Source organism: Bos mutus, unplaced genomic scaffold, assembly GCF_027580195.1.
Source record: "Bos mutus isolate GX-2022 unplaced genomic scaffold, NWIPB_WYAK_1.1 CTG250, whole genome shotgun sequence".
Classification (NCBI taxonomy): domain Eukaryota; kingdom Metazoa; phylum Chordata; class Mammalia; order Artiodactyla; family Bovidae; genus Bos; species Bos mutus.
Window position 1 is genome coordinate 165,712 of NW_027219755.1, and position 27,167 is coordinate 192,878.

General features: G+C 42.5%; 1 protein-coding gene across 1 annotated transcript in view; it reads left to right on the forward strand.

Moving 5' to 3' along the window:
• LOC102282868 (ATP-binding cassette sub-family C member 4-like) overlaps positions 1-27,167 on the forward strand; it is a 150,287-nt gene that overhangs the window by 44,271 nt on the left and 78,849 nt on the right. The window contains 10 exon segments of the mRNA XM_070366902.1: positions 6,014-6,105; positions 6,326-6,412; positions 12,648-12,744; positions 16,721-16,918; positions 18,289-18,429; positions 19,343-19,363; positions 19,365-19,381; positions 20,076-20,170; positions 22,533-22,679; positions 26,398-26,477. Coding sequence (XP_070223003.1) covers positions 6,014-6,105; positions 6,326-6,412; positions 12,648-12,744; positions 16,721-16,918; positions 18,289-18,429; positions 19,343-19,363; positions 19,365-19,381; positions 20,076-20,170; positions 22,533-22,679; positions 26,398-26,477 — 975 coding nt within the window.

Here is a 27,167-nt window from a genome sequence, read left to right on the forward strand (position 1 = left end):
ATTAAGGTATTATGCTGATAAATTCTAGTTTGATATTTTCCCACATAGATTGCTTGACCTTACAAATCCCTCTTGGATGCCTGTAAGTTTGTACTTTCATCTCATATTTACACATTCCTGCCAACTTGGACATTTTCTTTTCAGACTGCCTTAACAATCATAGATAATAAGATCATTCTGTGTCTAGGTATAGAGGCCTTTGAGACTTGAGTTATTTTAGTGTTGCCTTCATTTCAGATATAATCTTCGGTCACCCCCTGGGCCGTGTGATGTGAAAGAGCAAAAGGCTATGAAGTGGTTCAAAAGGACATGATCTGGTTCAGATTCCAGCTCTTCTGTTTAGCAGCTGACCATCCTCAGACCAGTGATACGGCCTTACTTCGTCTAAGTTTCCTCATCTGTGAAATGGGGCCAGGACTTCCTGTGAGCTTGTTGTGAGGATTAGAAATAATCAGCGTCAGGGTCCAGCACAGAGCTTGGTGCACAGATCTTGCCCCAGGAGCTGAGAGAAGCTGTGTGCACATGTACAAATGATGGAGCAGAATAAGATTGTCCTTCATGAGAGATGAGAGATGTAAACAGAGCCTTAGGAACCCAGCAGGAAGAGATGAGTCCAGGATGGTTCCATGGGAGGGTGCTTGGGATGAGCCTGGGAAAATGGGCAGAATATTGACAGGCCGTGAGAGGAGGGGTGATTCCACATGGAAAAAAAGCTGTGAAGGAAAGCAGGGCTCCTGCTGCTCGACTCTAGAGTCTAGCCCTCTTCTGCTAGGGCCTTATGTCCAGACCCACATTTACCATTTCAGCAGTTTGCTCTGTGGTGCTTCTACTGTAAGTCTCCACCATCGCTGAAGGGCCCTAGATGTGCTTCTGGATGGATGGCACCAAACCAGCATCACCATTTCCTAGTTTGCCTGTAGTTTGTGTGTCTGCTATTCTAAAGGTGGAATAACCTGACTTGGATTTTATTTCAAATTCTGTGAAATATTTTTCCCATTTGGGGCTGGTTCATAAATAATTGTCAGAGTCAATAACATGCTTATAGTACTGCTACCAGATTCAGAGAGAGCCTGTTCTTGTGCCCTAACTATGCTAAGTGAATAAGTGGATTTAGGTGCCTTTTCTAGATCATGATTAAGATTGCTGTGTTATGATGTGTTACTATTTTGAGAAACAAAATGAAACAACATAGAATCAAAGCATAAAAGCTAAGTGGAATAGTTTGCAAGGATTTCAACAGTGAAATAGAGGCCAACAACTCTGTGTGTGTGTGTGTGTGTGTGTGTGTTTAGGGCTGGGAACCTGTCTTAAAATGGCTCACTGTTGTTCATGAAAACCAAAGCAATGGATGGTAATAACTTCTGAACTCAACAAAGAAAGAAGGTGAAATAATGATGAATTTTCATGACAGACCAATTGCTGCCTTTCATTGGATGTACCCCAGTTAAGCTTTGAGTGAGCAGGGAACCTGTGTGTCTGTGTGCCTGTCAGGGAGGGTTACGATGGACACTCTTTCTTCTCTTTATGGTCATGTGCTTTGCATGTTATGACCCACACTGTGAATGTGGTCCCACTGTTGGTTTGATGGGAAAATAGGCATCAGCCACCAGTAGCAAGTTATAATCAATTTCAGTCATTTTTCCATTGATAGAGGGTGTTCTCACTTTTGAATCTAGTGACTTTCGTTTTTTTAGCACATTCTGTAGAAGAGGAATGTGAGACTTAGGGAGATCAAAGGACTTGTTTATCATGCAGACTCCAGGGTGCTACCCACTTTCTCCCCAAATTTGCTAAAGTAGAGACAGAGAGTGAGGGCGTCATCTGCAGAAAGGTACTGCTGTGTATCTTAGGTTGATGCCTGAGGGGTTTAGTAGATAATTCAAAGATTTCTGACATAATGATCTCTGTTCGTTTCCAAGGCAAACCATTCAATATCACAGTAATCCAAGTCTAATCCTAATCAGTAACACTGAAGAAGTTGAAGTCGAATGGTTCTATGAAGACCTACAACACCTTTTAGAACAAACACCCAAAAAAGATATCCTTTTCATTATAGGGGACTGGAATGCAAAAGTAGGAAGTCAAGAAACACCTGGAATAACAGGCAAATTTGGCCTTGGAATATAGAATGAAGCAGGGCAAAGACTAATAGAGTTTTGCCAAGAAAATGTACTGATCATAGCAAACACCCTCTTCCAACAACACAAGAGAAGACTCTACACATGGACATCACCAGATAGTCAACACCAAAATCAGATCCATTATATTTTTGCAGCCAAAGATGGAGAAGCTCTATACAGTCAACAAAAACAAGACCAGGAGCTGACTATGGCTCAGATCATGAACTCCTTATTGCCAAACTCAGACTGAAATTGAAGAAAGTAGGGAAAACCACTAGACCATTCAGGTATGACCTAAATCAAATCCCTTATGATTATACAGTGGATGTGAGAAATAGGTTTAAGGGACTAGATCTGATAGATAAAGTGCCTGATGAATTATGGACAGAAGTTCATGACATTGTACAGAAGACAGGGATCAAGACCATCCCCATGGAAAAGAAATGGAAAAAAGCAAAATGGCTGTCTGAGGAGGTCTTACAAATAGCTGTGAAAAGAAGATAAGTGAAAAACAAAGGAGAAAAGGAAAGATATGAGCATCTGAATGCAGAGTTTCAAAGAATAGCAAGAAGAGATAAGAAAGACTTCCTCAGCAATCAATGCAAAGAAATAGAAGAAAACAACAGAATGGGAAAGACTAGAGATCTCTTCAAGAAAATTAGAGATACCAAGGGAACATTTCATGCAAAGATGGGCTCAATAAAGGACAGAAATGGTATGGACCTAACAGAAGCAGAAGATATTAAGAAAAGGTGGCAAGAATACACAGAAGAACTGTACAAAAAAGATCTTCAAGACCAAGGTAATCATGATGGTGTGATCACTCACCTAGAGCCAGAAATCCTGGAATGGGAAGTCAAGTGGGCCTTAGGAAGCATCACTATGAACGAAGCTAGTGGAGGTAATGGAATTCAGCTGAGCTATTTCAAATCCTGAACAATGATGCTGTGAAAGTGCTGCACTCAATATGCCAGCAAATTTGGAAAATTCAGCAGTGGCCACAGGACTGGAAAAGGTCAGTTTTCATTCCAATCCCAAAGAAAGGCAATGCCAAAGCATGCTCAAACTACCACACAATTGCACTCATCTCACATGCTAGTAAAGTAATTCTCAAAATTTTCCAAGCCAGGCTTCAGCAATATGTGAACCGTGAACTTCCAAATGTTCAAGCTGGTTTTAGAAAAGGCAGAGGAACCAGAGATCAAATTGCCAACATCCACTGGATCATGGAAAAAGCAAGAGTTCCAGAAAAACATCTATTTCTGCTTTATTGACTATGCCAAAGCCTTTGACTGTGTGGATCACAATAAACTGTGGACAATTCTGAAAGAGATAGGAATACCAGACCACCTGATCTGCCTCTTGAGAAATTTGTATGCAGGTCAGGAAGCAACAGGTAGAACTGAACATGGAACAACAGACTGGTTCCAAATAGGAAAAGGAGTAGTCAAGGCTGTTTATTGTCACCCTGCTTATTTAACTTAAATGCAGAGTACATCATGAGAAACACTGGGCTGGAAGAAGCACAAGCTGGAATCAAGATTGCTGGAAGAAATATCAATAACCTCAGATATGCAGATGACACCACCCTTATGGCAGAAAGTGAAGAGGAACTAAAAAGCTTCTTGATGAAAGTGAAAGTGGAGAGTGAAAAAGTTGGCTTAAAACTCAACATTCAGAAAACGAAGATCATGGCATCTGGTCCCATCACTTTATGGGAAATACATGTGGAAACAGTGGAAACAGTGTCAGACTTTATTTTTTTGGGCTCCAAAAGCACTTCAGATGGTGACTGCAGCCATGAAATTAAAAGACGCTTACTCCTTGGAAGAAAAATTATGACCAACCTAGATAGCATATTGAAAAGCAGAGACATTACTTTGCCAACAAAGGTCCATCTAGTCAAGGCTATGGTTTTTCCAGTGGTCACGTATGGATGTGAGAGTTGGACTATGAAGAAAGCTGAGCACTGAAGAATTGATGCTTTTGAACTGTGGTGTTGGAGAAGACTCTTGAGAGTCCCTTGGACTGCAAGGAGATCCAACCAGTCCATTCTGAAGGAGATCAGCTCTGGGATTTCTTTGGAAGGAATGATGCTAAAGCTGAAACTCCAGTACTTTGGCCACCTCATGTGAAGTGTTGACTCATTGGAAAAGACTCTGATGCTGGAAGGATTGGGGGCAGGAGAAGAAGGGGATGACGGAGGATGAGATGGCTGGATGGCATCACTGACTCAATGTATGTAAGTCTGAATGAACTCCGGGAGTTGGTGATGGACAGGGAGGCCTGGCGTGCTGCGATTCATAGGGTCGCCAAGCACTGGATATGACTGAGCGACTGAACTGACTAACTGAACTGAAACTTGATTGTTATTTTGTCATTTGGGGGATATTGTTGTCATTTTTTTTTTTTTAATTTCCCCAGATGCGGGAAATTAGACTGATTTGTCTATTTACTTCTTAAATAGCATTCAAATATAACTTATGGTAGAGTCCCAGATCCTCAAGTCAAAGCTTCATATCCTTCTTAACTTTGAGTTTTTCCTACTTTCACAGACAAGCATCTACTTAGTCCAGCTGATCTGCTTGGTGTACGTCAAACACACTGTTTCTTTCCTTTTGGTTTTCCTGCCTAGCCTACTCTTTCTGGTCCCATTTCTTGTACAGACCTCGTCTATCACCCTATGACTTGCCTTAAGTATTACTGTGAAGACCTTGGTCAGGTGTTATTCCTTCTCTGAAAGTGAGAAGCAGAGACCAAGATCAGCAAAAGTGATAATTTAAGATACAATAAATCCTGTGCCTTCACCAACTTTGGCCACCAGCTCTCACACCTGTGTCGCTGGCACAGACCTTCACACCTGCATGTCCAGCTGCACTGGTGGCACTCGGTGGCATCACCAAGAGGTCATCTCAGCTTGTCCACAAGAAAAGCCTCCTAAACCTGCATCTGCTATCTTCCTCAAGTCAGTAAATGGAGACCCGGTCTTTCCCCTTCTTCAACCCAAACACCACAGTCCTCTTCTCTTAGAGCAAACACCTATCCTGTCAGTAGGTCTTACAGACTCTGCCTTCCAAATGTCTCTGCAATGTGACCCTGTCTCTCCATTCCCACTGTTTTCTAGCTTATTTCAGTAATGTCCTCACTTGTATCTGCCCTCATCCTTCCCCACTTACTTCCTCGTTTCTGCAAAGCACAGGAGTTTCTTTGTAAACCTCAGACCATGTCAGTCCTCCCCTCCCCCTCCTCCTTACCAGGCTCCTCCTGCTCTGTCTCTGCCCTCACTCCCCTCATTCTTACTGCTCTCCTGGCCTCCTTGCTTGTCCTGAACCCCTTGTGAATCTCCCTGTGGCCCCTGCACCCGCCCCTCCCTCTTTGTGGAGCAGCCTCTCCAGGTCTGCCTGAGCCCCTCCCCCTCCCCAGATTTGCTCACAGCTCCTCTGAGCAGAGCCCTCACACCCCAGTGTGGACTCACTTCTTCCTTCACTTTCCATCCCCCTGAGCTGGTTTGCTTTTCTTTCTTGTCCTCAGTTCTTGTGCTTGGGTTAATTTTCCATACCATCATCCCCCACCATGGAAAGAAATTCTAGGGGTCTGTTTCCTCACGGCTGAATTCATTGTGCCCAGAACAATGCCTGGTGTGTAGTCAGTCCTCAATAAATACCTGTTAAAGTGGTCAAATGCATAAATGCTTCGAAAAAATACAGAATGAAAACAAATGAAGAGCCCTAAGAGGTTTTATTAAATTTCCTGGTTACAGTTTAGTCACTATGAAATAAGCCCATTGCTGTTGATTAAATACTTATATGAAGAAATGATGCTAAAATGTTAGGGTGGTAGAAGAAGAGCACATTTTAAGTCATTTTCTTTTTTCCTTTTCTATCTCCATGCAGGATTTGCAGAATTTGAAGGAAGATGAAATTGTGAGAGGAGATGGAGGAACCCCACTGAGTGAAGGAGAGAAAGCCCGGGTCAGCCTCGCCAGGTAAGTGGGTTTCAGTTGCCATCCTGCTCCTCCTCCTCCGCGGCTCCTAGTGGACGTGAGCATGCAGACCCAGCTCACCGGGTGGGCCTGTGTGAAGCAGGGTCTTGGTCTTTTCCTTGGGCTCTTGGAATGAACATGGAGTTGTTGGATGCCATCATGATTCAGAGACGAGACCAAGGGAGTGTGAAGTGTCCTCTCCTGACGTCTCTCTGTTTCCTAGAGCCGTGTATCAGGATGCGGACATTTACCTCCTGGATGATCCATTCAGCGCAGTGGACACAGGAGTCAGCAGGCACTTGTTTGAACAGTGAGTTTGCTTCTGTTTTCTATCATTTCTGCTTTCCAAGAACGCTGTAGAGAAGGGAGCTCAGGAAAGCCTTTGTGCTTTAGGAGTTTCAGCTCTCTCTGCCTTGGTGTTCCTCTCTCCCCTCCCTTCCCTCCACACAAGATCCATCATAGAGAAGTTTTGCATCATGATGAAGTTAGGACAGGAAAATACAGCAGGTGCTTCGAGTGTGTGGAGGAGAGTGGGGTCGGTGCTTTAGGGAGTAAGGGATAGATGGCTGATTCCCCCATGACTTGCAGGTAATGGATCCAGACCCTAGGGATAAGAATGATGTAAAAATTTTAAATCAAAGAGTAGGCCTTGGGAACCTGATAACTGGATGCCAATCCTTTTCCTCCATCATGTGTTGAAGACACATTAGAAGTGAAGTTTTCAGTACCAACATAGGGCTTCCATGGAAAGACTGTTGGTTTATTAATCCATTGGTTTGGAAATACTTAATAAAGTCTAGAATTTACAGATGATTTATTTCACATCTGAGTATGACTCAGGTGTTTAACATTGATTCATGGGTCCTTACTAGAATTAATATTTAGACCCTCGTGTGGGGTTACCTTGAATTTGAAACTAGGTATCTTGGTTGAAGTCCTGACTCTCACTTTGTTCTGCAATTTGTTGTCAGTGGCTCTTTCTTGGCCACAGAACTCCTGAAAGTGGACAGCTCTGATGCCTCTCTGTCCTAATACATGCTGACCAAGGCCTCTGGTGGAGTCTAGACTGACCTCTTTGAAAGCCTCATGAATTTGCTCTTTCTGAAGCAGCCTCCACATCTACCCCACAGTTAGTTCTCTTGCTGTTGTTCACCTTGTTAAAGCCAATGAGCCTTCCAGCTGCACTTATTAACACCCTACTGTGTGCACTGAGATCGATGCCCTTACAGATGTTACTGCACAAAACCTTTCAGTTTACAAGGAACACAGTGAGCCAGGAGAGAGGAAGGACCACACACCGAACAAGGGAGACTAGCATGCCCAGCTGTCATTCTTGCCTCTGAGGAACCTGTCTCTATGTGGCTCTTGTTAAGACAGATGCCTGTGGAAAGGTCAGCTGTGTCAAGGTTTAAAGAGTTTCTATACAAGGTAGGAAATAACAAGTGGAAGTGTCAGCTGGAGGCTTTCACTGAAGTTGGAAAGCTCCTTGTGCCTGGGGCTGGGTGGGCAATGCCCTGGGGTCCTGCAGGCTGGGCAGGTGTGTGGAGGCTGAGAAGAGGACCCAGTTCTTTGCTGAAGGAAGAGGAGAAGCTCAGGTGTGGAGGGAGGAGGAAGCAGGGCTGTGAGGAGGACAGCAGGCACGTCCTCACCTGGAGGAGGCAGGGTGTTTGGCAGAGAGAAGCTGTTTGGAAATTCTTGCTGTGAGGTCCTGTGTCAATTTGCTGGGGCTGTGTCCGTCCAGGCTGCTCTCACAGGAGACCAGAACCTGGGCGGCTTAGAAATAATGGAAGTTTATCTCTCTTGGTTCTGGAGGCTGAGAAAGTCCAAGGTCAGGGTGCTGAGAGATTCAGCGTCTGATGAGGGTCTGATTCCTGTGTCCTCACGTGGTGGAAGGGTGAGGGAGTCATGTAGTTCCTTTTATCAGGACACCAATCCCATGTATGCAGGTTCCACCCTCATGACCTAATCCTCCCGATGGCCCCACCTCCTAATACCAACACAATGGGAATAGCTTTTAATGCATTAATTTTGAGGAGAAAAAACATTCAGTCTATAGCAAGTTGTCACAGATGGGGGTGCTTGAAGAATAGAAATTGATTCTCTCATGGTTCTCGAGGCTGGGAGTTCAGCGTGCAGGCAGCTTTGGTCTCTGCTGAGCACACTCTCCTTGCCCACTGGCAGCGGCCACCACACGGTGTCCTCAGGTGATCTCTCCTCTGTCCTCGAGAGCCCCTGTATCTCTGTCCCTTTGTTTTAATGTTTCTATTGAGATATAGTTGATATTGTGTTAATTTCTTTGTACAGCAAAGTGGTTCAGTTATACACATATATACATTCTTTTTAATACTTTTTCATTCTGGTTTATCTCAGGGTATTGAATATAGTTCTCTGCACTATACTGTAGGAACTTGTCCATTATACACGTAACAGTTTGCATCTGCTAACCCCAAATTCCCAGTCCATCCCTCCCCAACACCCCCTCCACCCATGCAACCCTGTCTGTTCACTATGTCTGTGAGTCTGTTTCTGTTTTGTAGATAGGTGCATTTTTGCCTTATTTTACATTCCACGTATAAGTGATACATGATATCTGTCTTTCTCTTTCTGACTTACTTCACTTAGTATGATAAAGTCTAGGTCCATCCACATTTCTGCAAATGGTATTCTTTCTTTCTTTTTATTTTATGACTGAGTGGTGTTACGTTGTCTATATGTATCATATCTTCTTTATCCATTCATTTGTCTATGGACATTTAGGTTATTTCCATGTTTTGGTTGTTGTGAATAGTTTTGCTATGAACATAGGGGTACATGTATCTTTTTGATTTATAGTTTCCTCCAGATATATGCCCAGGAGTGGGATTACTGGATTATAAGGTAATTCTGTTTTTAGTTTTCTGAGGAACCTCCATAGTGTTTTCCATAATGCCTGCGACAACTGATATTCCCACCAGCAGTGTAGGAGGGTTCCTTTTACCCCACTCTCCCTCAGCCACTGTTATTTTAATAATGACCATTCTGATTGGAATGAGGTGATACCTCATTGCAGTTTTGATTTGCATTCTTCTAATAATTCAAAATAGTGAGCTTCTTTTCATGTGCCTATTCACCATCTGTATGTGTCCTTTGGTGAAATGTCCATTTAGTTCTTTTGCCCATTTTTTGATTGGATTTTGTTGTTGTTGTTGCTGTTAAGTTGTATGAACTGTTTGTATATTTTAGAAATTAAGCCCTGTTGGTCACATCATTTGTAGTATTTTCTCCCATTTTGTAGGTTGTCTCTTCATTGTGTTTATGGTTTCCTTTGCTGTGAAAAGCTTGTAAGTTTGATTACATCCCATTTGTTTACTTTTTTTAATTAAAAATAATTATTTGTTTATGGCTGTGCTGGCTCTTTGTTGGTGGGGGTTTCTCTCTGTTGTGATGAGCAGGGGTTTCTCTCTAGTTGCAGTGTGTGGGCTTCTCATTTCAGTGGCTCCTCCTGAGCAGAGCACCGGCTCTAGGGTGTGTGGGCTCAGTAGCTGAGGCTCCTGGGCCCCAGAGCACAGGCCCAGTAGTTGTGGTGCGTGGACTTAGTTGCTCTGTGGCATGTGGGACCCTCCTGGACCAGGGATCGAAACCATGTCCCCTGCATTGGCACACGGGTTCTTTACCAGTGTGCCACCAGGGAGGCCCCCATTTGTATATTTTTACTTTTATTTCTATTGCCTTAGGAGACTGACCTAAGAAAACATTGGTATAATTTTGTCAGAGAAAGTTTACCTCTAATCTCTTCTGGAGTTTTATAGTGTCACATCTTGTGATTAAGTCTTTAATCCCTTTTGAGTTTATTTTTGTGCATGGTGAGAGGGTGTGTTCTAACTTCACTGATTTACATGCCTGTGTCCATGTCCTTATGTCTTAGTCTCCTCTTCATCTAAGCACACCAGTCAGATTAAATTAGGTCCAGTATAATTAAGGGTAATGGTTACCTTTTAAAAGTCTCTGTCACTGAATTCTACAATACTGATGGTTAAAGTGTCAAGTGAATTTGAGGGGACTTATTTATAGCAGGTCCAGAATATCAAAGTGAAGAGACTTCAGCAGAGTCCAGTGTGTGAGAGGGAGATGTGTGAGGAGCTCTGAGCTCTGGATACGAGGAGCTGGGATTCCACGTCCATTAAGCAGGGGTCACTAGTCTTTGGTGGGACCTGCCCATATGTAAAATGTGCTGAGTATTGAGTTGATGAAAGAGTCGTGGAGATGGATGGTGGTGATGGCTACACAACTATGTGAATGTACTTAATGCCACTATCTTAATGTCTCCCCATCTAAGACAGCAGCCCCCCTTGCTTTTTCTTTAGAGCACACATCACGGCCCAGTAGTGCATTTTCAGTGTGTCCCCTGACCACGGTGCAGAGTGTTGTCTTCTATCTTGACTTCAGCGTATCCTCAGCACCTAAGACAGTGCCTGGCTCCTTAACAAACCTCTGTTGATTGAATGAATGGAGATGGGGCCTCTGTCTGTTTCATTTGTGTCCCCTCCACCACGGGATGTGTCCTCTCTTAAAGTGAAAAGTGAAAGTTGCTCAGTCGTGTCCAACACTTTGTGACCCCATGGACTGTAGGAATTCTTCAGGCCAGAATACTGGCGTGGGTAGCCTTTCCCTTCTTCAAGGGATCTTCCCAACCCAGGGATCAAACCAAGGTCTCCCTCATTGCAGGCAGACTTTTTACCAACTGAGCTATCAGGGGCCAGCCCTTATATATGATTATATGTAAGGTTATAGGATTAACACAGTCTTTATATCAGAATAACAGCTAAACAACTGGTTGCTGACTCAATAATTTCTATGTCATGACTTGGAAATTTTTAATCTAAAAACTTGGAAAATAGTGTATCTTCCTAATGATTTAGATAAAAGCATTTTTTTAGGAAAAAATATAAAGCCATCAATTGATCACTTCATTATAATTATGTTACCTCATCTGGATGGACTGTTTAGAAAACATTTTAAAACTTTTGTGTTGGTCCATCTTGGACATAACAGCCCATTGGATTTGATTAACAAGTCCAATCTTCTAACAATTAATAAATCATCTGAGACTGCTGGCAGGTAATTATGAATTAAGGAGAAAAATTCTATTTAAATGCTTTAGTACAATATCTGAAAAAAGTGTTAGTCAAGAAACTTAGTATGAATGCTGAACTAACACATGTTAAAGAGTAAAAATGAATCCTTTTGGACTTAATGAAGCAATGGTTTGTGTGTCTGAGTCCTTGGGTCCTGATTCTGATCATAGACCCAGTGTCCAGAGTGTCCCCTTAGGACTCTTCTGTACTGAGTCCAAAGCACGGGGCCACTTTTGGTTAGGGAAGAGCAGAGAAGGGGGCTGACGTTTACTGAATGTGTTGGTGGTTTGATTTCTCAGAACGTGTGGATGATGTTGTCATTGACGTTCTGAGATGAAGAAACTGAGGTTTAGTTTCTTGTCTGATGTCGTCAGGCTCCTGAGAGGGACTGAGCTGCAGTCTGCTGCCTCCAGACTCTCCATCTGACTCATTCACAGGCTGAGCTCTGGCCCAGGTTCCTGAGATTTTCTCTGTGAGGGGCTGGGGCACTCAGACCTGCCTGGGATCACGTGGGCCTGGACCTGGGCACTTGCTTCCCTAAAGGGGTTGTTGTGGACACTTTGGGGTTAAACTGGGCTGAGTTCCTAGGGGTCTGCATTTAAAATGTAGGAGGAAGTTGTTGTTGTTGTTGTTGTTTTTCCCCTGTGAAAAAAATTTAAGGTTGAGTAGTGAGGGGGATCTTGACTATAGAGAACTGGCACGTGCTCTGAGACCTTGGGTGATTTCCACTGTGATTCAGGCCATTTGGATTCTGTTCTTTTATGTTCATGTTTGGAAAGTGTTCAGTCCTAATGGAAGAAGACTTGCTTCCTGGATGGAATATTCCTCTGGAATATTGCAGAGACTAATGGAGGCCAGGCTGGCATTCATTTTTTATCTAACATTATTTGGGAACAAGTGTCTAGCAAATGCACTGTGACAAAGATTACTTAGAATCTATTAGTTTTTTGTTGTTGTTGTTGTTAATATTTACATCATTAATTATAATCACCTAGAAAGCTGTCTAAGAATGTACACATTTTTATATGACATAGATCCCTCTCCTCCCATTCCTACATAGCAATAGAATAGTGTTTTAGTTCAGTAGAATTCGGAATCTCAGTATTACTCAATTGTTTTTCTTTATGAAACATGTATATAATTGTTAAGCTGAATTTTATTAAAAAACCGTAGCTATTTGTGCCTCCTTCAGTGGACTGCTTTTTAAAATTTTTTAAGCAGAGTTAGGTTCAAATTTCCTGCTGATAAATTTAAGACCCTAGTCGGATTAATGGATTTATGTTTACTTAATATTTATTATCGATTAGGTATTTAAACTGCAGATCTTTGACTGCTGTGTGGTCTTTGTCTTATTCTTTTCAAAATATAAGTTTCCAGTTTGAAGCACCCCCATTAACGTGCCTTTGCATACTGTTCCTTTTACATTTGTAGGTGTATTCGTCAGGCCTTGAAGGAGAAGATCACAATCTTAGTGACTCATCAGCTGCCGTACCTAAAAGATACAAGTCAGATTCTGATAATGAGAGATGTAAGTAGTTTATAGAAGTCTGTGGAATTGCTAGCACTCAGGTGTGTCCAAGGACAGACATTACCGCAAGTCACTCTCCTTGCATTCATGGTAAACACCCTCTTCTCCCTGAGTTTTATGCCCTCTTCTTCTCACAGCTGCTGTTCATGCCTTGAAGGATGAATCCAAAGACCTGTCGCCCACCTGGCTCTTCTGTTCATGGGATTTCCCTGGCGCGAATACTGGAAGGGGTTGCCATGCCCTCCTCCAGGGGATTTTCCCGACCCAGGAACTGAAACTTAGTCTCTTATCATCAAACACTGTCTCACTGGCAGGCAGGTTCTTTACCACTAATGCCACCTGGAAAGCCTGGAAATATCACTACTACACTGTAAGCCTACACTCTAGGGCTTCCCTTGTGGCTCAGTTGGTAAGGAATCCTCCTGCAATGTAGGAGACCTGGGTTTGATCCCTGGGTTGGGAAGGTCCCCTGGAGAAGGGAAAGGCTACCCACTCTAGTACTTTGGCCTGGAGAATTTCATGGACTGTATAGTCCATGGCGTCGCAAAGAGTCAGACATGACTGAACGACTTTCACTTTCTTTCACACTCTAAGCCACATAAACCCTAGGTTACTGAATCATCACTCTTCTAATGAAATCTGTTAAGTGTAATATTTATTTAGAATTTTTTATTTTCTTCTTCCATGACTTAAGTCAAAGTGTATTACTTAGAAATTAGAGATACTAATACTTGTTTGTATCTAGGTGATTATTATACCTAGTTTGCTTCAAGAGCATCTACCATTAACACGAGAAGTGAGCTTGGGCCCAGATCAGAGATGCCCACTCTGCTGGTGTCTCCAGTTGCTGGTCTCCCTGCCCAGGTCTCTATGTGCCCGATATGTGTGGGAGTCTGTGCAGCAGGAGGACAAGGCCCTACCTTCACAAGGCTTATGGGGAGGATGATGACAGAGAGAGAGGTGGGTGGGCTGACATCCTGGCTGCCTCCCTGAGGAGCTGATGCCTCATGGGGTCTGAGTAACATGAAGGTAGGGGGACCATGCAGTCACCTGGGGGAGGGGGTCTGAGGCAGGGGGTCCTCAGGAAGGAGCTGACCTGGCAGGTTGGAGGAACAACAGGAAGACCAGTGTGTCTGATGAGAGTGAGCTGAGGAGTGAAAGGGAGCTGGTCTCCAGGCAGGGGGCTGGGACCAGAAGTAGGATGGAAGCCTTGCACGGTCCAGAGCAGAAGAGGGATGTGGTCTGATGTGGGAGTTAAGAGATTCCTCTGATGGTCACTGGAGGGGCGACAGAAGAAGCAGTTAGTAATCTTAGTAAAGCTGAGAAGACAGAAGTGTGGGCTCAGGCTAGAGTATCAGTTTTTAGAACTACTGTAACCTAGTACTGCAAACTGAGTGACTTTTAACAGCAGAAGTTTATCATCTCCCTGTTCTGGAGGCTACAGATCCCAAATCCAGGTGCTGGCAGGGCCGTGCTCTCCCTGAAGGCTCCAGGGGACAATCCTTCCTTCCAGCCTCTGGTGTTCACGGGCCTTGCTTGGTGTTCCTTGTCTTCCAGCTGCAGCACTGTGGTCTCTGCCTCTGATGTCACATGGCCATTGTCCCTGTGTCAGTCTGGGTCTCTTCTCATAAGAACATCAGTCATATTGGATGTAAGGTCACTCTGCTCCAGTGTGACCTCATCTTAACTTGATTACATCTGCAGAGACCCTGCTTCCAAATAAGGTCACATTCACAGGTGTCATGTCTGAACATATCCTTTTGAGGAGGGAGCACCATCCAACCCACAGCTCCTAGCATGGTTGAGAGTGGGGTGGAGGTTAGTGAGAAGTGTTCAGACTTAGTGGTCTTTGATGCTTCACTCCTTGGCTTTTTTACTTCTAGGTCTCAGCACCTTTGTTGTTAATCCCTGAGTGCTCCACAGGCCCTTGGTCAGATCCCTGACTTTTGAAATGAATCTCTGCTCCAAGAAAGATTATTAAAATACAGAACCCCTGCCTCTCTGGAAGCAGTTCCATGTGTCAACTCTTTTCCACTCCTCTAGAAGGGGCTAAGGTTTGCAAGGTTGAGAGCAGTTGATTTCATGTGCAGAGGGGGCGATTCTAGTGTAAAACCCAGTGTTGACAGTGTTATGAGCATAGGATCAATGGGGAGGAGTATAACCTATTTAGCCTGTCCCTAGATGTTTTGGGGCCCCCTTATTGCTTCCTTTGAGGACACTACCCCCCAATTTTAGTACTAATAAAACAACTATTTGTCCACTGGTGAGCACTCCTGGACTGCAAGGAGATCCAACCTGTCCATTCTGAAGGAGATCAGCCCTGGGATTTCTTTGGAAGGAATGATGCTAAAGCTGAAACTCCAGTACTTTGGCCACCTCCTTTGAAGAGTTGACTCATTGGAAAAGACTCTGATGCTGGGAGGGATTGGGGGCAGGAGGAGAAGGGGACAACAGAGGATGAGATGGCTGGATGGCATCACTGACTTGACAGACGTGAGTCTGAGTGAACTCTGGGAGTTGGTGATGGACAGGGAGGCCTGGCGTGCTGTGATTCATGGGGTTGCAAAGAGTCGGACACAACTGAGCATCTGATCTGATCTGATCTGATCACTCCTGGATGAGCTGGGGACCATCTTCACTGTTTGTCAGGTCCCTCTCTCACAGCAGAGAGGGGATGGCTGCCCTCCTGTCCCTTGGAATTGTCAGTGCTTGACTGCTGAGTGAAATTGCTGTCTTTGTACTACCAGTCATTTAATTGTGCATATTACAGATTTGATGTGGTGAATGGTGATTTCATTAAAGAGGTGTGTGAATTTTGCCTCCCAAGTGGAACAAGACACAATACATTCTGCATCATTTTCTAGTTCTCCAGTATTAGATGGTACTCAGATGCTTCCCTGCATTTCTCCCAGTGGACCCCTTTAGGGAGAGGGTGAGAGGGGTCCCAGTGAGAGTTCTGGGCCAGCTCCCTCCACCTGAGCTGCCTCAACCAGAGCTCCTCTCATTTGATGAGTTTTGCATCCTGACATTTTTTTCCTCTGATGTTTTATTTGAGTGAATCAGCTGAGTTTGGTTTCATGGGGTCAGAAAATAGCAAAAAATCTTCACATTATTTTATATGACTTTGGAAGGGAGGGAAACTGTGCAAGGATGTTTCACATGTGTTCAAAGAAAGTGATTTGATTGGCTGTAGCTTAAGCAGTTGCCTGATTTGGGGAAGCCTAGTTGGCTGCTTGTGGTTGGTTGTTCCTAAGTTTTTTCTCAGATCTGAGTGCATTGATTCTGGCTTAGGTTTTGGTTTGTGGGCACAGACTGCCAAGGCTTTAGAGCCACTCCAGCCCCATGGCCTCCTTGTTTAATTACTTTATCAGGTGGAATATTGACTTTTCAGTTGGGAACTTGCTGAGTGTGTGGGGGCAGTTGTAGAGACCATGGAGAGGCCTTTCATGGATTTTCTGTCCAGGTCTGGTTCCTATTATCCCAGCCAGGCACATGATAGTGTGACAGTGACAGTGGTCAGTGAAGATTTAATGAGTGACTCTTACCCATATGCAGATGTGCTTGTGCCCACCTCTAGGTTAAGTTTAAATTTCTTTCCTGGAATTGTCACATGAGGCTTCTCTCAATTCCCATGTTGTCTAAAAAGACTGTGCTGATCCTCCCACCAACCTCTGTACTTCTTGCTTCCCTAAGTGCCCAGGGTAGTCGTGTCAGTGGCCTCCATTTTAACACATGAGCACACGTTTCTTTCACATCCCCAGCACCTGACATAGGGACAGGGTTTGGCAGAGAACACAATGCTCAGTTCTGTACTGAGTTGACTGAACTAGATTTCTCAACAAGAATTCTAGACCCAGGCATCATTTTTTTTCTTCAAAAATCATAATTTAAGACCAGATAACTTTTTTTGATTAGTATTTAGGTTGGTTTAATATTATCAAATATAAATTAATTTCTCTCAATTTTTTTTTTTTAGGGCAAAATGGTGGAAAGAGGAACTTACTCTGAGTTCCTGAAATCTGGGGTAGATATTTTTTCCCTTTTTGAGAAGGGGAATGAGCAGTCTGAACCATCTCCAGTTCCAGGAGCTCCCACTGTGATCTCTGAGTCTTTGGTTCAGTCTTTCCAGTCTCCCAGACCCTCATTGAAAGATGTGGCTCCAGAGGACCAAGATGTGAGTTTCTCATCCTGCAGTGTGCCTGGGTCTGTGTGCTCTTGGTGGCCTCATGGACCTTCAGTCTGCTTGTGACATCTTCATTTGTCCCAAAGTAGACCCTAAGTTCCCAAAGTCTTGTTCCATGGAATTAGTAGAGTTAGAAGAGCATGAGGGGAGCAAGCCTGCTTGGGGTTCCCCTTTGGGTGTAGGATGGAGAATCTTATGGAGAGTAGTAGCGGGTGCCCTGCTATGAATTTCGGAGTGCATTTGGCTCACACTGATTGTGAAGCCACTTCAGTTTACCTTAGTTACATCCTAGTCATGCTGGTGGCCCCTGGCTTCTTTTATGCATCCAGAGTCTTAATGTGAAGACCCTTTAGACTGAGTCCTGCTGTTGCCATGTTAAATCAGCTATATTTCCTATATGTTGGAATGTTCTGGCACTGCAGGTGACTGATGGTAGTGTTTTGCCTCAATGTCAGATGGTTTGTGATAGGTCAGAGGTAATGTGGGCAAAGGACCTGACACATGGTAAACACTTTGGTGTTAGTTCCCATCCTCCTTTCTTACCCTTCATGACTAAGAATCACGTCTTATCAACCTTGAACCCCAGTGGCCAGGGCAGAGACGAGGACACACTAGGCTCCTGTGATGTTGTAATGCATTCTAAGTCCTCCAGACAGAGATGAGGAAATGCACTAGATCTCCCATAAAAACATACACAGATATTCCCTTGATAGCCAAACCCTCAACATCCAAACCCAGGAGCCTGGAATGGTTCTATAAGTATTCAGATTAGCTGTTCACTTTCTAAACTCAGGAATCACTCTCTGAAACTTAGGAACCAAATAGATTCAGATCATATGCTTGCAATGTGCTATCCAAACTCATATTACTCCAGCTCTCTCTGTGAACTCAGTTTACTGTATTTGGCTAGTATTTTGAGCCCCAAGAGTGTTTTATGTTTCTATCATTGAATGACACAAGTCATCTAGAGGGATACATTAGCTCCATATCATTTTGTGTGTTATCTTAGATCAAACTTCTGCATTTATATGTTAATTGATTTTGTTGTGTGTTAGTTGAGAGTCATGATGTATTTTAAGCAAAACTACCCAACGCTGAATGAATGAACTCATGCGAATGACATTTCCTTATTTCTAACGGATTCCTAGAAGTAGGATGGCTGAGTCCAAGTGTAGACACATATGTGGTTTGGCCAGATATCCCCCCACCTTTCTCTGTAGGAGGTGGACCATCCTGCACTCCTACCAGTGTATGAGATGTGTGTTTCCCACAGCTTTGCAGTGGAGGACATTGCTGAGCTCTTGAAATTTGGGATTCATTTTTTAAAATTTCATCTCTCACTGCCATTTTTTCCATTCTAGACTGAGAATATACAGGTTACACTACCTCTGGAGGACCATTTGGAAGGAAAAGTTGGTTTTAAGACATATGTGAATTATTTCACAGCTGGTGCTGACTGGCCTGTCATCATCTTCCTTATACTAGTCAACATCACAGCTCAGGTACGTAAGGGTGTTTATTTTGGTTTGTGCACTCAGCTTGATATTTATATACTATTTATACAGTGTTTTATAATTATTTATTTATATACAATGGGGAACACGTGTACACCCATGGCAGATGTATGTTGATGTATGGCAAAACCAATACAATATTGTAAAGTAAAAAAATAATAATAATAATAAAAATTAAAAAAAAAAAACAAACAAAAAAATAAAATATAATATAATTATTTTTAAATATATATATTGAAGAGATTTATCTCAAAGACTTTGCTCATGCAGTTGTGGGCCTATCTGGGTGAATGTGAAATCTGAAAGGCAGGCCTGCAGACTGAAACCTTAGACAGGAGCTGACCCTGATGTCTTGAGACATAATTTCTTCCTCCTCTAGGAAGCCTCAGGGTTTGCTCTTCAAGCCTTCATCTGACTGGACGAGGCCACCACAGTGTTGAGGGTGGTCTCCTCTCCTGAAGTTCTGATGATGGATGTGAACCACATCCACAAAATACCTTCACAGCAACATCTAGATGGGTGTTTGGTTGAATCACTGGAGACTGACCTAGCCAAGCTGACACCCAGAACTGACCATCACTGTACCTGTCAAGCTTTTTCTTTGAAAAAAATCCAAACATATGTACTGTTATTACTGCCTTTTGCAGTCCACTTGGATTTGCATTGATGTACATTATATTTGGGGAGCAAAGTCTTCTAGGGAAAAGGGGATTTCTTTTAAAGATATTAACTTGTAAGATGCCCTCCCTGACCTGTGGTCATCTAGGGTATGGGGTTTGGTGCAGACCTGAGGCAGAAGGACCGTCTCCGTGTTCTGGAGCCTTTCCATCCCCCATCCTAGTGAGTGGGGTGTGAGGTTCAGTGATGTCAGTGTGTGAGTGACTGCTGTTTCCTGCTCCAGGTTGCCTACGTCCTGCAGGACTTGGTGGCTTGCATTCTGGTGAGTGATTCCTGGTCTGACCCAAAGTGCTGTGAAATCTACACAAAGCCCCCTTTCCCACAGAGTCAGGGGGAGAGATGGGGCAAGTTCAGCCTCCTCTTCTGACCCTCATGTAGTTTCCCTGAAGAAAGATGAAAGTTCCTGTGGGTGGTGTGTGATCCCCTCATGGTCTCTCCCCATGTCCCTCCCTTTAGCAGCTTCTTCACAGACAATTCTTTTTCTTTTTTTGAACTTTTAATATTGTATTGGGATATGGCCAATCAACAATGTTATGATAGGTTCATATGAACAGTCAAGGGATGCAGCCATACATATATATGTACCCATTTTCCCCCAAACTTCCCTCCCATACAGGCTGCTGCATAACATTAGGCAGAGTTCCATGTGCTATACAATAAGCCCTCGTTGGTTACCTGTTTTAAACGTAGCAGTGTGTGCATGAGCATCCAAACATTCTATCTATCCTTCCCCTCGGCAACCGTAAGTTCATTTTCTAAGTCTGTTTTCACAGATAATTTTGAAAACTGAAAGTCATGATTCAGATTTTTAAAAGGGAGACACACAGAGGGCATTGTGAGCTGGGAAACACCTTACAGCATAAAATACATTTCTTGAATTGAGGTAATTTTTTGTGGTATTTGTATAAATTCTATGTATATCTATAGTGTATTATTTTTTATTTCCTCTTCCATAGGGCAAATCTACAAAGTGAGCTGTATTCTGGGACATTAGTAAAAGAAGATGAATATGTAGTGTTTGCTCTGAACTGGTACTTAGGAGTTTATTCAGGTAAAGTTGAGTCATCTGCTCTATAATACCAGGGTTTAAGATGCTTACAATGAGTCTGCGTGAGCAAGAGGGCTTCCAGAGTAATTCAGTAATGTCTTAATAGATTAAGTATATGAATCATGTTTACTCTGTGAATTAATTAGAATAGTTATTTTAAAGATCTACTAGAAGAAAAGAGGTTGAATGGAGACTCTTAAGTTGGTCCATACTGGATTGTGGTAGTTAAACCAGGATTGAATATTGAGAAAATCAGCCACTGGAAATATGTAGCTACTGTGTATTCTAAAAGGTGCTTTAACTAAATCTTATATCGCTGTATGGATGGGTAAGGGGATTAGAAATGGATCCCCATCCCGTTGTTCTGATTATGTATGAATAAACTTTGGCTTTTATTGATGTTGGATGAAATCATCTGGCAGCATGGACCCCAGATAAAAGCATTATTACCTCCCAGGTATGCAAAGCTCCCATTTCAATACTGCTCATCTCCTGGGCTTCACTAATAACTTGAGAAGCTAAGCAGGGGAAGTCCAGTGTCTGGAATTAGGATTCCTTCTGTTTCTTAACCTGAGATCACAGTGTTATCTCCTCCCCAACTGTGTGATTAATTCAAAATTTGGCTTGCCAGAGTAATATTATCATGACTATCTCTATTCACAAGAGTATTTAGAATATATATTGCATAGCATTCAGTTCTGTTCAGTTGCTCAGTCATGTCCGACTCTTTATGACCCCATGAATCACAGCACGCCAGGCCTCCCTGTCCATCACCAACTCCCGGAGTTCACTCAGACTCACGTCCATCGAGTCAGTGATGCCATCCAGCCATCTCATCCTCTGTTGTCCCCTTCTCCTCCTGCCCCCAATCCCTCCCAGCATCAGAGTCTTTGCCAATGAGTCAACTCTTCACATGAGGTGGCCAAAGTACTGGAGTTTCAGCTTTAGCATCATTCCTTCCAAAGAACACCCAGGGCTGATCTCCTTCAGAATGGACTGGTTGGATCTCCTTGCAGTCCAAGGGATTCTCAAGAGTCTTCTCCAACACCACAGTTCAAAAACATCAATTCTTCAGCGCTCAGCTTTCTTCACAGTCCAACTCTCACATCCATACATGACCACTAGAAAAACCATAGCCTTGATTAGATGGACCTTTGTTGGCAATGTAATCTCTCTGCTTTTGAATATGCTACCTAGATTGGTCATAACTTTCCTTCCAAGGAGTAAGCCTTTATTAATTTCATGGCTGCAGTCACCATCTGCAGTGATTTTGGAGCCCAAAAAAATACAGTTTGACACTGTTTCCACTGTTTCCCCATCTATTTCCCATGAAGTGATGGGACTGGATGCCATGATCTTTGTTTTCTGAATGTTGAGCTTTGAGCCAACTTTTTCACTCTCCACTTTCACTTTCATCAAGAGGCTTTTGAGTTCCTCCTCACTTTCTGCCATAAGGGTGGTGTCATCTGCATATCTGAGGTTATTGATATTTCTCCCAGCAATCTTGATTCCAGCTTGTGCTTCTTCCAGCCCAGCATTTCTTATGATGTACTCTGCATATAAGTTAAACAAGCAAGGTGACAGTATACAGCCTTGACGTACTCCTTTTCCTATTTGGAACCAGTCTGTTGTTCCATGTCCAGTTCTAACTGTTGCTTCCTGACCTGCATATAGGTTTCTCAAGAGGCAGGTCAGGTGGCCTGGTATTCCCATCTTTTTCAGAATTTTCCACAGTTTCTTGTGATCCACACAGTCAAAGGCTTTGGCATAGTCAATAAAGCAGAAATAGATGTTTTTCTGGAACTCTTTTGCTTTTTCAGTGATCCATCGGATGTTGGCAATTTGATTTCTGGTTCCTCTGCCTTTTCTACAACCAGCTTGAACATCTGGAGTTCACGGTTCACATATTGCTGAAGCCTGGCTTGGAGAATTTTCAGCATTACTTAAATTAGCTACTTGTATAATTATCTGTCTTATAAGTTTTATTAGAACTTGTAATTGAATTAGGCAAGCCTAGAATGAAACTGTAGTTTACACTTATTTTTTTCCCCTGTGTTATTTCTATTTAGTGAGAGGAAAACAGTGATTTTTACACTTTTCTTTAGAAATGTATTTTTTGAAAGCATTAAACTCTTGGAGAATATACTTTATACATACATACATACATATATAGATATATATATATATATATATATATATATATATGTATGTATGTTTTATATTCTGTATTTTATATATGTAACCCTCTATACAAATTTGATTTATAGAATAAAATACACCGTATCTTTTTAAACTGCCTGCCATGCTTTAGCATGGTTTGGGATCAGACAGAGATCTTGTGCTGAGTGATGTTTCTTTATTTCAGGGTTAACTGTGTCTACTGTCCTTTTTGGCATCACAAAGTCTCTGTTGATATTCTACATCCTTGTTAATTCTTCACAAACTTTGCACAACAAAATGTTGGAGACCATTTTAAGATCTCCAGTATTGTTCTTCAATAGAAATCCAATAGGTAAGTCAGACACCATATTTTTTAGTGAATATATCTTGTTAACACATTAAGTGCCTGGTTACATTTTCATATTTGAAAATGGAAGAGATGCTTTCAAGAAAATCACTGTGTATGTTTATTCGTTTTCTAAAAAAAGCTTCACTGATAATTTTTCCTGCCAGAGAAAATCTGAATATAGGAGCATAAAAGCTTTTATTCCAATTTATACATGTCTGTAAAAATACATGACTGTTTACTTTGCAGGATGATTTAGGAGTCCATTTGTTATGTGGCATATGAAACACCTAACAGATGATGCAAATGTGTTGAAATGTTTTTGACTAGTTGTTGAAACGTTGGCTGTGTTACATAGTGTTAAGCTAACTAGGAAGGACTTTCTTCCAGGAAAATCTCTACTGAAGACAGGCTGTGTGTTTCTTTCTTTCATTGTCCATCCATTTCTGGGACCACAGAACCCTGACATGTGCCCTTATTTTGAGTTTTACCTAAATGGTAATGTAAGATTAATTAAAATACAAGATCAGTGAAATATAAACATCCTCTTCAATAAAACCAACCTCTAGTTTTACAATGGACTTTTGGTTACATTTAGGAGGTCTTGTGGTTTATAGCAGGTGGATCCTCAGTGTTAAGAGTGTCCCTGAAGGTTTCACAGTGATTGCTTCCTCCTCCCTGAGGCCTTCGACCTGTTTTGCTTCTGAAGGTAGTCTCATGACCTAGGTTCCTATGAAGAGTTAGTTCATCAGCCTACATGCCCACTCTGTTCATTTGGTTAGACTTGTGCTGAGGCACAGGGTGGCTTTGTTTTTGCAGGTGATGATTGACAGGGCCTGTTGATGCAGGGATGTGACTGGAGAGAGGACAGCAGTAGCCTTTGCCTGGCCATCAACTAGGTGTGTGATCAAGGCCAGAGTAGGTGGATACTACTGGGCAGGCAAATCACCAGGCAGGATGTTGTCATGGTTATAAGTATGGACCCTGGAGCCAACTTCCTGGGTTCAATCCTAGTGCTAGTTATTAATAGTGGTAGCCAGTTATAGTTATGTTAATACTTATATGCTAGTTATTTAATTTTTCTGTGTTTCAGTTTTCTTACCTATAAAATGAGGATACTATTCACACACTTATCAATATCTTGACGTTGTGGGCATTAAGCAGGTTCATACATTCACAGCACTTAGCACAGGGTCAGTGCCTAATGAACCTTAGTGAGGATGATGGCATGGTGTCTGGGAACTTCTCTCCTGTGAAATGGGAATAACCGGTGCCCTTCCTGTTTCACAAGACTGTTGTGAGGATTAAATAAGAGTGTTTAGTGCAGCATCTTGTGCAGATTTATTCAACACATGTTCTTTAGTCCAGGCACTGTGGGGAACACAGGATGCTAAACTGCAGAGGCCCACAGAATCTCATCTTATAATGAAGCTGGAGTGAGGAAGTGATTGAAAGAGTCTTTGCTATTACAGCTGTGAGGTCTCTCTAGTTTGCCTGTTAATGTGAAAACTACGGTCATAAATTTGGGAGCGTGAAGTGAGGCTGAATTTCTGTTATCACAGCCTCTGAGTGGTTGTGACCATTGTTAACCAGGCTCTTGATGGCCTGTAGACTTCTCCAGATGCTGATTTATTATTCAAGGATTTGGAACCAAGTTTAAATCTTTAAGATCACTCATCCTAGAGCAGCAGGCATAACAGTGTGTATCTTGTTTCCCCCTCCTGTGTCTATTATCAGAAATTCATTCCTTCAAGAAAATAGAAGCCCAAATAAGTACTGCAAAGATAGGACCAAAGGTTTAGGGGCATCAGTTATTTACTCCTTTAGCGGTATATTAAATTGAACTCTTCTCTGTGTTTATTTTCAAAACTAGAATTTTTAATAAATGATTTATGGTGGTCTTTTTTTCTGGTATGTGATGGCATGAAGAGAAAAACCACATATAGTGGTATTACTTGTTACCAAGTTCAAGCTCACTCTGCTTGTCTCACAATGCCAGTAAGTCTTACAGACGACATGTTAAGGCAAAGAATAATGACTTTATTTGGAAACCTGGCAGACTGAGAAGATGACAGACTGATATCTCAAAATAGCCATCTTACTGGGGTCTGGATGCCTGGTTCTTTTACAGAACATAGGGGAGAGGAAGCGAGGAAGTGAAGTCAAAAGGCCAGTTATCTTGCACAATAAGAGGGCATTTTTTCTGCAGCCATTCACAGGTGGTGAGAGTCAGATTGTCTCCCTGTGAGCTGATAAAAGCCACTTTAGTTTAACATTCAGGCAGGAGGGCAGGGTTCCCTGACAAAAACAATGCATAGCAATGGTCAAAGAAACAGATCCAGCATGGAGTCAAAATTGGCTCCTCCCTGCTACAGTTCCTTTGGTGTGCACCTCCCCTGTCTGGGGCCAGCGTCCTGTTCTTTCTCATCTTGAGTCTCCTCAGGGTGCATCACCCTTGCAGGGGTGGCTGCAGAGTCCTGATGGCTGCAGCATCCTTTGTTTACTGATGTGACAGGTGACATTTTTAGTTCACACCAGATATTTACCAGAAATTCTCATATTCTATCCTGCAGCCTTAAGGATATACTATTATTGTGGAATCTGAGAAGGGAAGTAAAATCAATGATAAGTGATTCTTGGTCATTTAGTAATATTTCACTTTTTCCTGCCTACATCCCTCTGGTCTTCTTAGATGCTTATTCATAAGTCTGTGCTTGTCACATCTGGTATACCTCTGAAAATAATGGCTTATTACTCAAGTAGTAAACTTACAACTTGGAAATGGCCACAAGCCATAATTTCCCAAAATGTGAGCTGCTGTGAGCCATCTGGAGGGAAAAAAATTGCAGAGAGGTTATAATTATGTTTATTTAAAAAGTATCACTTGGCAAAATTAATCTTGATAATTAAAGCAAAATTGGTGTAACAATTAGGATTAACTTAGGTATTTTGCAACTATTTATTTACCAATTTAGCACTTGGAGTAAGTCTTAGATGGGATGGATCTAAAGGGAGGGAACATTCTCAAATCCACCAACCCTTCCTGTTACTGCCACAAGATTCCCCATTATTGTAGAAATCAGGACTCAATTTCAATTTCCCACCCACTGCCATTTGGTGGTATTTTTGTTTCTCTTTAGGTATCATCCTATTTTGTCTTTCTTTTTACCATTGACATTGGCTTATTTCATATGAATTTGTAATATATTTAATTTGTTGTTGTGTTACCACTAAGTCATGTCTGACTCTTTTATAGTCCCATGGACTGTAGCCTGCCAGGCTCCTCTGTCCATGGGATTTCCCAGGTAAGAATACTGGAGGGGGTTGCCATTTCCAACTCCAGGGGATCTTCCTGACCCAGAAATTGAACCCCTGTCTCTTATGTCTTCTGCACTGGCAGGTAGACTTTTAAAAATAGAATTATTTATTTGTTTTTAGTTGCATGGGTCTTTGTTGCTGCACATTGTGGTCGCTTTTTCTGTTGCAGAGCTCAGGCTCTTGGCACATGGACTTCAGTAGTTGTGGTGCACAGGCTTAGTTGCTCTGTGGCATGTGGAATCTTCCTGCACCAGGGGTCAAACCCATGTCCCCTGCACTGGGGACACTGTATCACCAGGAAAGTAAATACATATACTTCAAAAATATTGTTTTGATTTGTTCATGAATTATTTTCTTAAAGCTCCTATCTGAGGAAATGAGTAATTTTTGTATCCTATTCTTGCAGGAAGAATTTTAAATCGTTTCTTCAAAGACATTGGGCATATGGATGACTTGCTGCCCCTGATATTTCAAGATTTCATCCAGGTAGTGTACCAGTCCTGCCAGAGTTCTCACAGGGAAGAGCAGAGTGCCTGTTTCTCAAGATTTTTCACAGGGACTGGAGGTGGGCCTTTCAGCCTGGTGATGTGTCCTGTTATCTTCTGTAAGAGGCTGTGTTTTTGAGAGAGAGATGTGGCTGTGACCTGAGTAACCCCTGGGGCAGGAGTGGCTACACAATCATGTCAATGTTCCTCTGAAGCAGCAACATGCTGGGTAAATGGTTCTCCCTCTGCCTTCCAGGTGTCTGGTGTGGATTCCCTTTACTGTGAGCACATTTCATAACAGAGAGACAGTCACCTCTCATGGAAAGATAACCTAGATTAACTAAATTATGCACTGTATTGGGCTTCCCAAGTAGCTCAGTGGTAAAGGATTTACCTGCAAATGCAGGAGATGCAAGAGACATGGGTTCAATTCCTGGGTTGGGAAGATGTCCTGGAGAATGGAATGGCAACCCACTTCAGTATTATTGCCCAGAAAATTCCACAGACAGAGGAGCCTGGCAGGCTATAGTCCATGGGGCTGCAAAGAGTTGGACACAATTGAGCATGAGCATGATGCATTGTAGTCCCACAGGGGACAAATATCTGCTGCACCATTTTATTTGGATAAAGCCAAATAAAAGATTGGTTAAAAATAAGGTGAAAATAATACTTTAACAAGGACAATGTTGTT